Source organism: Oryx dammah, unplaced genomic scaffold (genome assembly GCF_014754425.2).
Source record: "Oryx dammah isolate SB20612 unplaced genomic scaffold, SCBI_Odam_1.1 HiC_scaffold_1, whole genome shotgun sequence".
Lineage (NCBI taxonomy): Eukaryota > Metazoa > Chordata > Mammalia > Artiodactyla > Bovidae > Oryx > Oryx dammah.
In genome coordinates this window covers 58390741-58403413 of record NW_024070185.1, presented here as the reverse complement: position 1 = coordinate 58403413, position 12673 = coordinate 58390741, and the positions used below count along the sequence as shown (strand labels likewise).

Below are 12673 nucleotides of genomic sequence, written 5' to 3'. Positions count from 1 at the left end.
ACTCGTGGGGCTCCCGGGAAGTTGAAGACTCAAGCGCTAATTAAATTACAGAACGTGTGTAACAGTCACATAGTTCAGTCGACTGAACAAAGCAAAGGCTCTACTTTGGCTCATAAAATTCACAGACTTCTCGCTGACCTACCTCCACAGCTACAGACCTAACTCTTACTGCCTGTCTCCTGCACGCCGTAGGCTACAGAAACTGCTATTCCTCACAGACTTGAGAACCCGGCCAACCAGATTTCCGCATTTTCACAGAATTCTGAAGCTCTTTGCACTACTTTGCAAACCTTACAGATCTCCCCCATTAGAGCAAATACGCGCGCTAACCCAGACGCCTTCACTAAGAGGCTCCAGTTCCGCAGGCAGCTCACACCAGCTCGAAAGCCTGGGAGTGCTCCAACTTGGTTCGGGCGCCCACAAGCTAGCGCTTTGGCACAGGTTCTGGCTCTCCATCTCCGACCGGATCCGGTCAGCCCAGGCCGCACACTGCGGACTGAGGCCCCGCCCCTTTAGACCTGTCATCACAGAAGCCGCACGTGGCCGGGGTGGGCCCTCAGGCGACCTGCAGCCATCACTTTGTCTCCTCCGCCATCCACTGGGGCCACCGCCGCCCATCAAAACCAGAGGTTCCGGGCTGCAGCGTCAGCGCCGGGGTGAGGCCAGCCAGAGAAGGGGCGGGGGGAGGAGAGGCTCCGAGATGGGAGGGGGCTAGCAGTGGAAGCGAGCGTGGCACCGGTTCTGCCAGCCTGGAATCCGAGGGGGCGGATCCTAGTGAAAGGCGAAGACCAGAAGGGGGCGGGGATCAAGGATGGGGCGGGGACCGGGGTGGGACGAAAGACAAGCAGAGGTTCTCTGTGGAGACGCCAAGAAGACGAGAAGGGGCGGAGCCAGAAAGGGGCAGGACCTGAATCACAGGGGAGGAGCCCCAGGAATTAAAGAATCTAGGAAAGGGGACGAGCCAAGGGAAGGTGGGAGGTGGGACAACGGAGAGGGTGGGTCGTGTCGTTGCGGGGGCGGGGCTCGGACCAAAGGGGCGAGGTTTGCAGGCCGAGGCTGCAGCTAGGGCAGCTATGTAACTGCTCCAATCCACTACCTCCCCAGTTGCAACGGGACTCACGGAACTACAGGTGTGGGGCGGGTGCGCGTGGAAGGAATGGACAAGTACGGGGGTGGGCTTGGGTAGACGTGAGGCGGGAGGATCACGTCAGGGAAGGAAAAGATCTGGAGAAATGCTGGGGTGGGGATGGAGTAAAACAGCTGGGGGAGGAGGAGGGGGGCTCAATGTTTGGGCTAAGAGGTGCATTCTCCGGTACCCCTTGTGGGGGAAGGGCGGGAGTGCTTTGTGAGGCTGGGAAGTACAATGTGAGGGGGTGACGTTAAGTGAAGGGTTGGAGATGATACTTGAGGGGGAGGGGATATGAAGGCGCTTTAGGGGAAAGTGGAGGGGGCGTTGTGTGATGGAGACGGGCTAGTGGTCCAGAGTGTGGGAGGGACTGTGTGGAGGAAGAAGGTATGGGGGCTGTGGGCACTGTGTGAGGGGAAGGGGTTACAGGCCCAGATGAGGAGGGGAGAACTCCTAGTGCCTTGAGAAAGTCTGGAGGCTTTGTAGAGACTCCAGGAAGAGGTTTTTTGTACTGTGTCTCAGGGATGAGGGTGATGGGATTACTGGGGTGAAGAAGCCAGTCTGCAGTGTTTCTGGCCCCTCAGCTCCTAACTCCACCTTCAGGCCTGAGCTCTCAGAGAGGATGCAGGCCCCACTCGCTACTAGAGCTTGTGTGACTGTCTCAGTCAGCTTTAGATCTGTCTGGCTGAGACTGGGATATTTTTCCCTTAGCTGGTGTCCCTGGGGACCCTTCCCCCCTTAGATTCTGGGTACCCCTCACTGTAGTTCCTGTTCCTCCTAGAAGCTTGCCTTAGTCCCTGTCTTTCCCCTCCTCCCCCACTTTGCCCTGCCCTTATGCTCTGGGTGTGCTCATTTCCCACTTCCTTCCTCGCCTGGGGCCTGGCCTGGTCCTTGCCTGTCTAGGAGCTGTGCCCTGCCCCAGACTTTGTACTCAGTGGCCAGAAACCTAGGTAACCAGCAGCAAGGCCCAGACCTCACCCTCACTGCTACCAAGGTCTCTCCCCGCAGCCCCCCAAGTGAGTGGTAGATACATTTTTACCGTTTGCCACAAACTGATTTCTGCACACTTTTCCTTCTCCTGGGTAGGGAACCCTAATTCCCTCAAAAATTCTGGGCTTCTGTGGGAGAGGGAAATGGTCAGAAGTACTGAGGGTCTGCGATGCATGCTTTGAGAGGTGAGCCACTATTGTTGGCTGAACTGGGAAGGGAGGTTCCAGTTTCCACTGGGGGAGGGACAGGGAATGGCTCCCCACCCTCCTGGGTTGGAATCTATCTGAACCAGACTAGGGCCTAATCTCTGATTCCCTGAGGCGACTTGATGTAGTGCCAGAGTTCTTTTTGCCCCTGGGCAGGCTGCAAGAGGGTGAGAAAGCCCTGCTTTCCACACAGTGGCTGAATGAGAGTGACAGTGTTGCTGAAAGGGGCCCCAAGCCAGTCTCCTCTGGCTGAGAGACTGGCTGGGGAGGGAGGGGGTGCCAAAGCCAGACAAAGCCGTGGGGTAGGGTGGGGTAAAGAAGGGCAGGCTGAAGCCTTTTGAGGAGGAGCTGATTGCTATGGCAACACAGCTTCCCAGATTGTCTCTCAGAGAGGCGGGCTTAGGGCAGACTCACTCCAGCTTCCTCAAGATTGTGGCATTTGTTTGAGTGGGTGGGGCATAAGAGAAAGGGCATTGGTTTGCTATGCAGGGGCTAGAGTATATAGACTTTCTGCTTCCGTACAAGCAGCAGAGCATCCAGATGCTTGGACCCATCCTCTGAAAGTGGGTAAGAGTGAACAATAGCCATTAGAATGATAGCAGTATAAGGTCAGAGTTCTAGAGGCCTCAGTGGTAATTGTTTATACAAACTCATTTTACAGATTTGGAAATCAAGAAAGAAGAGACTGATATTTTCTCCAGGTCTCATAGTGAAAGGCCAGGCATTAGGACCCAGGTCTTCTGAATACTCTTCACTCGGCCCAGGGGTCAATGTTTTGTTGAGCCAAAATTTATTGAGCACCTATTATGTGCCAGGCACTGATACTGATTCTGGGAGTACTAGCATGAATACAACAGAGTTGCAGCTCTCATGGAGCTTGTATTCTAACCCAGGGAGAAAGAAATGTATGTGTGGCTTCAGGGGAAGAGAAAGGAGAGGGAGGGGGAAAGAGGAAGAGAAGTGCCAGCTAGTGATAACTGCTATGAAAAAAAATAAAGCAGAGTAAGAATTTAGGGCAGCCAGGTAAAGCCCCTTGATTGTACAACGCTGCTAGCTCTCCCAGAGCACACTGAGGCCTAGAATGTCTTTGATCCTTCCCCCTGAACTACTGCCCCTAGACTTTTGCAGATGACTGCAAGGCCTATGGTCTTGGCAGTTAGATAGAACAAGGTGGGGTCACCAAGGGGTTACTTCTTTCCTACAGTGTTGTATGTCTACCTGTCTTCCCAGTAAGCTTTTACTAAGGTAGGTAGGTTCTTAGATTGGTACTCTGCAACTTTGTTCAGGTTGTTGAAAATTCCCTAAATTCTGTTGCTTAGCATTAGGGAACCAGCAAGGAAGTCAATCCATGGCAACTTCTTTTTCAGGTTTTCCCCCTGGTCTGAGGTGAAGAGAAAGGAAGCTAGAGGAATTGTTACTCGTTTGTCCTTTCTAAGTCCAGGGCACAGGGAGGAAGTAGGGGAGGAGAGCCTCATTCTACTGTCCAGTGACAACTTCAGGGCCCTTGGGGCCTGCACTACAGGCAAGGTAGAAACAAGGACCTTGGGGCTCTGGTGGCATCTGAACTACAAAAGAATTTACTCCGCTGTTCCAAAGGTACTGCCAGGGAGCATGCCCTGCCTACTGCCAGTTCTCCAGGGCCTCAGTTTGGGTCTTCCCTTTTTTGGCTCTGGTGTTTGGCTCTTTTTGCTATGGAAGACCCCAGTCTTAGCAACCTCTTAAGTTCCAAATTGTCTGACTTCACAAGTGCAGAGGGAAAAGTAGACAGGACTGTTTCTTTTCTTAGCTTGCCCATAGATCAGCCCCTCTAAAAAGTGTCTTTTAATGTCTAAGGTTTCCATCCTGGTCATTTAAAGAACAGGGCTTCCCAGGTGGCGCTAGTGGTAAAGAACCCACCTGCCAATGCAGGAGAAACATAAGAGATGCAGGTTTGATCTCGGGGTCAGGAAGATACCCTGGAGGAGAGCATGGCAATCCACGGCAGTATTCTTGCCTGGAGAATCCAATGGACAGAGGAGCCTGGCGAGCTACAGTAATAAGAGAATATGAATTAGGAATGCTGGTTCTGCTGCCACTTAATTTGGTTGAGTCTAAACTGGGCTTGGGGCCCAGTGACTCAGGAGGAGGGTGGGGAGTTTCGAGGGAGTTTTGAGTCATGGGGGTGAGCTCTGTCACAAGAGTTGGGCATATTTCCCCCTACTCTGGGCAGAAGCCTTCCGATCCCACTTTCCCTGGGTGCTCTGCCTCTTTGAACAGGGGCTTATGAATAGAAAGAGTACTGGCAGAAAGACTGAAGCAGTTTGATCTCAAAATGAAAGTTTAAAGACATAATGATGTCTAGGTTCCTGAACTAAAATGTATCCCTATCTCAGGAGCCCCTGAAGCCCTCTAATGTAGGCAAAACAACATCAATATAGAGTAAAAGAAGGAAGAATACCATTTCTCAATGGAAGGAGATGAGATCCCACTTCAAGACCCTTTTATCCTGGCACGAAGGAAGCTTCCTGAGTTTCAGCAGCCCTGTGGTCTCTGGTTTGCAAGGCACGGAGAGATGATGGGAGTGGGGATATTTGGAATCTAGTGTTGGAAGAGCAAGCTGACTTTGGGGATTGTCGAAATTTGTCTATGAACGCCCTAGGCCGTCCTATTAACCTTCCTCTGAAGAGGAAGGGCGCGGTGAGAAGTGGGAGGCCGACGTCTTTGAAAGGGTTAAAAGGCAGGGCTGAGAGCTGCTTTGGACTCGGGCAGTTGAGGGGTTAAAATGGGCGGGGAAACCCTAGGTAGGCCTGCCCCCTTATGGACCAATGGACAGGCATCTTTTGAAGGGGGCGTGCCTCACGCTTGAGGCCGTGTGGAGGCTGGCCTCCTTTAGGCCAATGAGTATGGTCGCTGAGATGGGGGCGTAGCTTGAGGGGGGCGTGGCGGCCTCGAAGGCTGCCGCGGGGGTGTGAAGGGAGCTGGGCGGGGCGGGCTGCCCCATCAGCTGGTAGGAAATGGCCTGTGAGTCAGAGGGGCAGCGGAGTCGGCTTCGCGGAGCCGGGGCGGCCACGGGGAGGGACAGTCGCGGGGAGGGGCGCGGCAGCGGCTTGGGGGCTGCGGGCGCCAGGATCCGCTAGTGTTGCACACGAAACTGAACAGAGAAGAACCTAGCAGTGCAGGACTCAGCCTGAGCCACCCATTGTCTGGGTTGGGGGCCCGAGGCGGGGAGGACTGGGCATTCGAGGGGAGGGACCGGGACTGGACGGAAGGGCCCGGAGCAGCGGCGCCGCGGCGGAGCCAATTTGGGAACGGGGTGAGTTTGTGGTAGGGGGAAATAGAAAATCTCCGAAGCTCCAGTAGGGAATGGGGCCTGTCCCAGGTTGTGAGGAGGAGAAAGGTGAAGCAGGACCTGGGAGGCTAAATAGGAGTGGGGGGATCGGTCAGAACAAGGAGTCCTAGAACCCGGGTGCTGGGGTGAATCTCCTGGGCTCATTTTGGAGGAGGTGCTAAGATTTGCTTCCTCTCCAGGAAGGGTGGAGGGCTCTAGGCCAGAGGCAAGGGGTTGGTGAGATAGCAGAGGGTAACCTACCTACCCACAGTAGTAGTCCTTGGGAATGGCCTCCCTAGTTTGTAGATGCCCGTGGAGACAAAGTGTAGAGCAGCTGGTAGCAGTCCTGTCTGAACTGGGTGAATGTTGAAAGCACATGGAGAGGAATTCTTGCCACCTTCCTTGATCAGGGTAGAAATGGATATCTTTAATACCGAAGGGAAGGGGAAGATAAGCCTGGGAGCTCAACACCCACCTATCCCACCTCTCAGGCCTAGCAGGTGTCTGAAGGTACAGACCCCATGGTATTCTGGGACTTGTTGTTTTTGCTGGCCTTGCTCCCTTGGCATGTTGGGAGCTGTAGTCCTTGCCAGCCACAGCCTGGCACAGCTGTTTGATGCCAGCTGCTGCCCACCCCTTCCCAGAGTGAGATTTGGCCTATCCTGCCCCTCCCCCTCCCCAAGTCCTGCCCCATGAGTCAGCTTGAAGCCATGGACTAGAGCCAGACTGGCTGGGTGGCAGGGAAGTGAGTCTTAGAGCTTTTCATTGACAGGGCAGGAACTGAGAGGGCTCTGGGGTAATGAGCAGATGCCAGTCATGCTGGGGTCAAGTAGGGCATCATGTCATCATGATGCTTCGCCAGGGCAAGGGCTGAAGAGGTCAACTGGGATGACCTAGGGGTGGGAGTGCTAAGGAAAAGGCCCTTCCTGAATCTATACAGCATGGGTAGAGGCAAGGAGGGAAGAGTTGAGTACAGGTTGTACCCTCTGACAATGCTGCCTTTGGCATCCTGCCCTTTCCAGACACCCCACCCACCACAGGGAACCAGAATTTTCTTAGAGCTTCTAGTTCTAATGAGAACTTGGTGAAACAGGATAGTGTAGGGTACAGTGATGGGAACTTGGTGTAGGAAAGCTTTTCAGTCCCTGGATGCAAAGCTTCCCTTTTTCCCTGCCTCCCGCTCCCATTTCTGTTGTCGCTGATTCTCCCCATACAATTAATCTCTCTGCTTCTCTCATGTTGGGAGTTCTCTGCACTGTCTGCCTGCCCAGATCTCTGGGGCTTGCATCCTACTTTTCTGAGCCCTGCTATGTGCCTGGAGTCGGGCAGAGGATTCAAGTAAAACCTATCTTCAAGAACCCCATGGTCAGTCTTACCTACAAGAGCAAGCAAAACTGTTGCAGGATTACAGGAGACAGTGACACTGCCATAAATGAGGTCTCAGAAGAGACAAATATTTATGGTCCAGGCCAGAGGAAGTTTTATGGAGAGGATGGCATTTGGCCTAGCCAAGGAGGAAGGGTAAGACTTGGATAGGCATAAGGGGACATTCCCCCTGAAAGAGAAAGTGTTTTGTGGATAGCTGGCAGCAAAGGCTACTGACCAAAGCATAAGTTTGATCCTGCATGCAGTGTTTTCTCCCGTGAAGGAAGAGAGCCTTCGATTTGACATCCCCTCACCCAATATGGGCTCCTGAGGGTGGACGAGTTAGGGAAGACTATCTTGTACTCTGGCAGAATAGCAGTGGTTTGAGTTTTGGGGTGCTGGATGTGTTGGGGAGGAGTAGCGAGGCACTCTAGCTGTCTGACTGTCACTGCCTTATCTCTAGTTTGCAGAGCCTGGGGGAGGGGCAGGCCCTGGAGAGTGTCTTCTAGCAGTGCTTCCTCCACACCCTGCCCCCTCTAGACTTGTTTTTGGTTAGATTTGTTGCTTCCTGTTAAAGGGACAGACTGCTGGGGACAATTGGGATTTTAACTCTGAAAGACCCACTTTGAGCTAGCCTGAGGTTTGTACTTCCAAGGAGCCCTGATTGGGGGGGAATATTTTTGTAAGACCTCTGCCCTGAGAATTATGGAGTGGCATTTGTTCCTTTAGAGATAGGTATATGGGAAGGATTTGTGCAACTCAGTGGCCTTGACTAGGAGAGTTGAATTCTTGCCTTGGCCACCTTTCAGTTGTCATGGTCTTTTGGATCTTGGGGTTTCTCATCCCCCATCTCATTCAGGGCAGGAGTCCCCCAGCTGGTGGCCCTGACAAGTAGTTTTCCTCCCTCAACTTACTTGTCACATCCTGTTACAATGAGCTAAGACCACTCTGTGACTCTTTGTATAACCCAGTTCTGCCCTCTAGGCTCTAGATCCCAAGACTACTGCTTCCATCTCTGCAGGGGTACTGTGAAGGAGTATGTCCTCTATAAACTGGAGGAGGATGTCCTGGGGTATACTCTGTGAGCGCAGCCCTTCCACTGGCTCCAGAGAGCCTGGCTTATGCCAGGCTTTTCCCATTTTTCTCTCCTCAGAGTCCAGCTGAGCCTAGGAGTTGCACGGAATGGTGGCAGTCACCTTGCCAGTGCAGCAGGCATGGACCAGACTGCAAGCTAGGAGAGCAAGACCTCAGCCAGGAAGAGGGAACACACAGCTAGGCTTGGGGCCTCTTCTTCGGGGTGAGTGCCAGAGAGAAGGGAGGGGGAGCAGATTGAGTTAGAAACCTGAGTGAAACGGGTCACCTGTTCAGCAGTTTTGAGCGTGCCCTCTGTATTCCATCAATCCATCTGGGGCGTTTGGTTATCTTCACCCCTCTGGAATCTCACAAGGTCACCTCTCTAGTCCAGGGGAGGATCTGAATTTCATCTGGGAGGGAGACGATTCATGGATTCCTCTCACCATCTTTTCTTCTCTTCTCTTGCACAGATGTCCCCAGGCCCCCCAGCCCAAGCCCAGCATAAAGGCTGTGGGGGGGTGCCCCCTGACTGAAGGCGGGGCTTCATGCGCCACGTGCAGGCGGAGACATCTCCATCCTCAGAGCCAGAGGCTGGCCCTTCGCAGCCTGCAGGCAGGCAGGGGGCCCTCCAGGGTGGCCTGCTCATGGGCTACAGCCCAGCGGGGGGGGCGACATCCCCCGGGGTCTACCAGGTATCCATCTTTTCCCCTCCAGCTGGTGCCTCTGAGCCTCCTAGGGCCCTGAAACGGCCAGCCCCACCTACCGAGTGTCCCAGGGAGTTGAAGAGAGGCCCCGGACTAGGGGCCAGAGAGGGACTATCCCCTGAAGAGCCACCTACTGTGGGGCTCTTGGGCCCAGAGGGACTGGGGCTGAAACTGGGCGTGGCCAGCCAACATTTCTGCCATCACGGCCTCTGTGTTGTGGAACAAGGAGGTAGCTCCACCTCACCTTGGACTTCGGGGGCCCAAAGTTCCCTCTTGCCTCCATCAAATGCTTCCTGCAGTACTTTGCACACCAGAGACTGGGCTTCCCCAGATCCAAGGGGACAGGGGTCTCTGGGGGCGTCCCTGGGGTCAGCCCCTCCAGGCCAGCTGCACACATTTGACACTGATTTGCACAGTCTTGCACAAATAGGGGGTAAGAGCCTAGTGTCTGGGGTGGGCAATGGGGGCAGCCCCTGGCCTAGGGAGTCCCCTGGCACTGCCAATGGGTGCAGCCCCGAGCACACACCCCCTGGCCCCGGACCTCCAGGCCCCTGCCCCACCAAGCGAAGGCTGCTTCCTGCTGGAGAAGCCCTGGATGTCAGCTCTGAGGATGAGGGGCCAGCCCCTCGGAGGCGCCGGGGAACCCTGGGCCACCCTCCTGCTGCCAACAGTTCTGATGCCAAAGCCACACCCTTCTGGAGCCACCTGCTGCCTGGGCCCAAGGAGCCTGTGCTGGTAAGCCAGGAGAGGCAGTGGTCTGCTCTTACATGGATATCTGTGTGGGGAAAGGTGATGGCTTGGGGTATGTTCCTGTGAGAGCTCGTGATGAGCCTGGCTTCCATCCAGTCTTCTTACCTAATCTTTCCTCTCCACAGGACCCAACAGACTGTAGTCCCATGGGGCGGAGGCTGAAAGGTGCCCGTCGCCTGAAGCTGTAAGTGTCCTGCTTCTCCCTGAAAATGGGGCAGAAGTCTGTAGTTCTCTTTCCAACCCCAGGCAAGGGGACCTCAGGGAAGGGGCCTTAGGTGGGACCCAAGGACAACAGCAAACATCCCAGAACATCTCAAGTCAACCAGCCCACTCGTGTGTCCTCTGCCCTACCAGGAGCTCCCTTCGAAGCCTCCGGAAGGGACCAGGTCTGCTGAGCCCTCCCAGTGCCTCCCCGGTTCCTACCCCTGCTGTCAGCCGTACCCTGTTGGGCAACTTTGAGGTAGTTCCCCTTGGATTCCTGGATTGGTGGGTCTTGCAGGAAGGGATGGTGGTATGTGGCTTGGATAGATAAGGAGAACAGATAGCATCTTTCTCACATGTTTCCCTACCCTAACCCCAGGAATCATTGCTGCGAGGACGCTTCGCACCGTCCGGCCGCATTGAGGGCTTCACCGCAGAGATCGGAGCTAGTGGATCCTACTGCCCTCAGCATGTCACGCTGCCCGTCACCGTCACCTTCTTTGACGTTTCTGAGCAAAATGCCCCGGCTCCCTTCCTGGTATGACCTGACCTCAACCCAAAGGGCATGAGGGGTTAGAGGCAGGAGGTATTCTTTTTTTTTAATTGACAATGCAAAAGACTTTATTGGGAAAAGGCACTCAGGTGGAGAGCAGTAGTTGAACTGCTTTGGAGGGATTCTTGAGATGTTCTTACCTGAGTCAGGGCCTAGTGGGAGAGAACTCTTGTATGGGGCAGGGGCCAAGTCCCAGGATGAGAGATGGTGGAGATGGATGAGTGGTCTGGGATCTCCCACACCCTACTTGACTGATAACTCCTTGGCCTTCCCAGGGCGTCGTGGACCTGAGTCCCCTGGGGAGGAAGGGTTACAGTGTGCCCAAGGTGGGCACCATCCAAGTGGTGAGTTTTCCCTGAGGGGGAGTGGGGAGTGGAAAACATCCCCTTGACCCTACCAACCTTGCATGTCCTGTCCCCAGACCTTATTTAACCCCAACCAGACTGTGGTGAAGATGTTCCTCGTGACCTTTGACTTTTCGGACATGCCTGCTGCCCACATGACCTTCCTGCGCCACCGCCTCTTTTTGGTGCCTGTGGGTGAGGAGGGGAATGCTGGCCCCACCCGCCGCCTCCTCTGCTACTTATTGCACCTCAGGTGAGGACAGGGCCCTGGGGCTGCTGGGCAGGAGGCCTAGGTATTTTTTCCACAACCCAGGTATGTCCTCTCTGAATAGGATTTCCCCTTGCTTATCAGTCTGGAGTCTTTGATCACTCTGTCCTCCCCCAGGTTCCGGAGCTCCCGCTCAGGCCGCTTAAGCCTGCATGGCGACATCCGCCTGCTTTTTTCCCGCCGGAGCCTGGAACTGGACACAGGGCTCCCCTACGAACTGCAGGCTGTGACTGAGGTCCCTCACAATCCACGTTACTCACCTTTGCCCTGACTGTCAATGCCCTGAACCCCTGTGGGCCAAGGACCTGCCCATCCTGCTCCATCCTGGACAGAGTGCACACCTGGAGAGGTGGCGAGAGACCCTTCAGGCTTGAATTAAAGCCCTCGCCATGCTCATGCCCAAATCGACCGTTTGGGTGTTTAAAGCTTCTGACCTTACCACACTCTGCCCTGTTCTGGGTCCTCAACGTGCCGGCCCCTCCCTTGGGATTTCCCAGGCTGGCTGCGACGGTGGGGAGGAACTGGAGTTACCCTGAGGTTGTCCTAAGTTCCCAGGCAAGTCATGCCAGCATTGCCTCCCTGTCCTGGGCAGGGGCCATTTATTATTTTATTTATTTTTAATTTATAATTTATTCAAATTGGATTGCCTTGGTAACCTCCCAAACCTGATAATTGGCATTGCCCCTCCCTCCTTTCCCACTCTCAGATATTGCTCCAACCTCAGGAGTTGAAGAGGCTGATGGGGGCTGTGGGAGAAGTGTTCTCCCTCAGCTGAGAGCAGAGAAGTTATCCCAGAAGAACTGAGTCACCAGCCAAAGACTCAGCTTCCCCCATCCTTCCCAATGCCTTTCAATTCCCTGACCTCACCCCTCCTGAAAGCCAACTTGTGTGTGTATATGTTTGTGTGTGTGTGGTATGTACGTGAGAGAGAGTGTGTGCATGCAGTTGTGCACATATCTAGGACTCCAGACTCCGGTTGTCCCTCTCCTTTTTCTGCCTGTGTCTCTTTGCTTTGGGGTCCTGACTGAGGAAGGTGTTCAGGGTACAGAGTCAGGGCCAAGGACTAGGGTGCCTCCTCTTTCCTGGCCAGATTCTGACCCACCTACCTCAGTTGGGGTGAGGGGCACCCCTCAAACTCAGTCATGTAGTTACCAACTACCCTATTCCCCAGTCTAGACTCTGACCCAGCCTTAGCTCTGATGCCTGGGGCTGGGCTGAGGGGAACAAGCATTTGCTGAAACTTGAAAAAAAAGACAACCCAGGAAAAAAATCGCACCTGGTACTTTTTTTTTTTTTTTTAAGAAAAAAAGAAAGAAAGAAAGAATAAATTCTTGTTTGGAAACTTGAACTAAGCCTTACTTATTCTGTTGGGGACAGCATGGGAATGGGGATGGGAGGACCTAACTGGACCTGGGACTCTGCCCTTTCCCAGGGAAAAGGTGTAAGGCCAGGAGGTCTAGGGGAGACCCCCATGATTCTTAGGGTCTGGTCTAGCTCTTTTCACATAATGGGGTGGCATGATGGGGAAGGTTCTGCCATAAAAGTTTAACTTCGAATGTTGATCTGGATTCTTATACAGGCTCTACTGATGATTTTAGCTCCTCTGAGTTTCAGCACTCTGATATGTAAAATGAGGATGACTATGCAAGTCCTATGTGCCAAAGCATCAGAGATGTGTGCAGGGTGAACGCTGAATGTTGGGGCTGTGTGCTGGACTATGTGTGTAAAGGAACCTGGCCTAATGGACCCTGACGGGGTAGAGGTAGAAAAAGCTATGGTGCCTTG

At 54.1% G+C, this 12673-nt stretch overlaps 1 protein-coding gene across 4 annotated transcripts; it reads left to right on the top strand.

The window, feature by feature from the left end:
• Positions 1-586: 586 nt before the first annotated feature.
• FAM214B (family with sequence similarity 214 member B) lies at positions 587-12158 on the top strand. Of its 4 annotated transcripts, XR_005724517.1 has the most exons (10): positions 1138-5614; positions 8148-8291; positions 8539-9507; positions 9648-9706; positions 9877-9982; positions 10103-10261; positions 10552-10620; positions 10698-10873; positions 11006-11443; positions 11595-12158. XR_005724517.1 is itself a non-coding variant. In XM_040260932.1 (9 exons), the coding sequence occupies exons 3-9, from the start codon at positions 8614-8616 to the stop codon at positions 11157-11159; spliced, it is 1617 nt and encodes a 538-aa protein (XP_040116866.1). In that variant the 5' UTR covers positions 587-656; positions 8148-8291; positions 8539-8613; the 3' UTR covers positions 11160-12158. The 4 variants fall into 4 exon arrangements, 3 of the variants coding, with proteins under 3 accessions (XP_040116866.1, XP_040116786.1, XP_040116704.1); XM_040260932.1 differs by lacking the exon at positions 1138-5614 and adding an exon at positions 587-656 and having other exon boundaries at positions 11006-12158; XM_040260852.1 differs by lacking the exon at positions 1138-5614 and adding an exon at positions 947-1130 and having other exon boundaries at positions 11006-12158.
• Positions 12159-12673: the final 515 nt, after the last annotated feature.

Coding starts and splice junctions, on each gene's coding strand:
- FAM214B (XM_040260932.1), top strand. CDS start 8,614: ATGCGCCACGTGCAGGCGGAGACATCTCCATCCTCAGAGCCAGAGGCT. Junction 9,508..9,647: donor GGCCCAAGGAGCCTGTGCTG/GTAAGCCAGGAG, acceptor TCCTCTCCACAG/GACCCAACAGACTGTAGTCC. Junction 10,262..10,551: donor ATGCCCCGGCTCCCTTCCTG/GTATGACCTGAC, acceptor TGGCCTTCCCAG/GGCGTCGTGGACCTGAGTCC.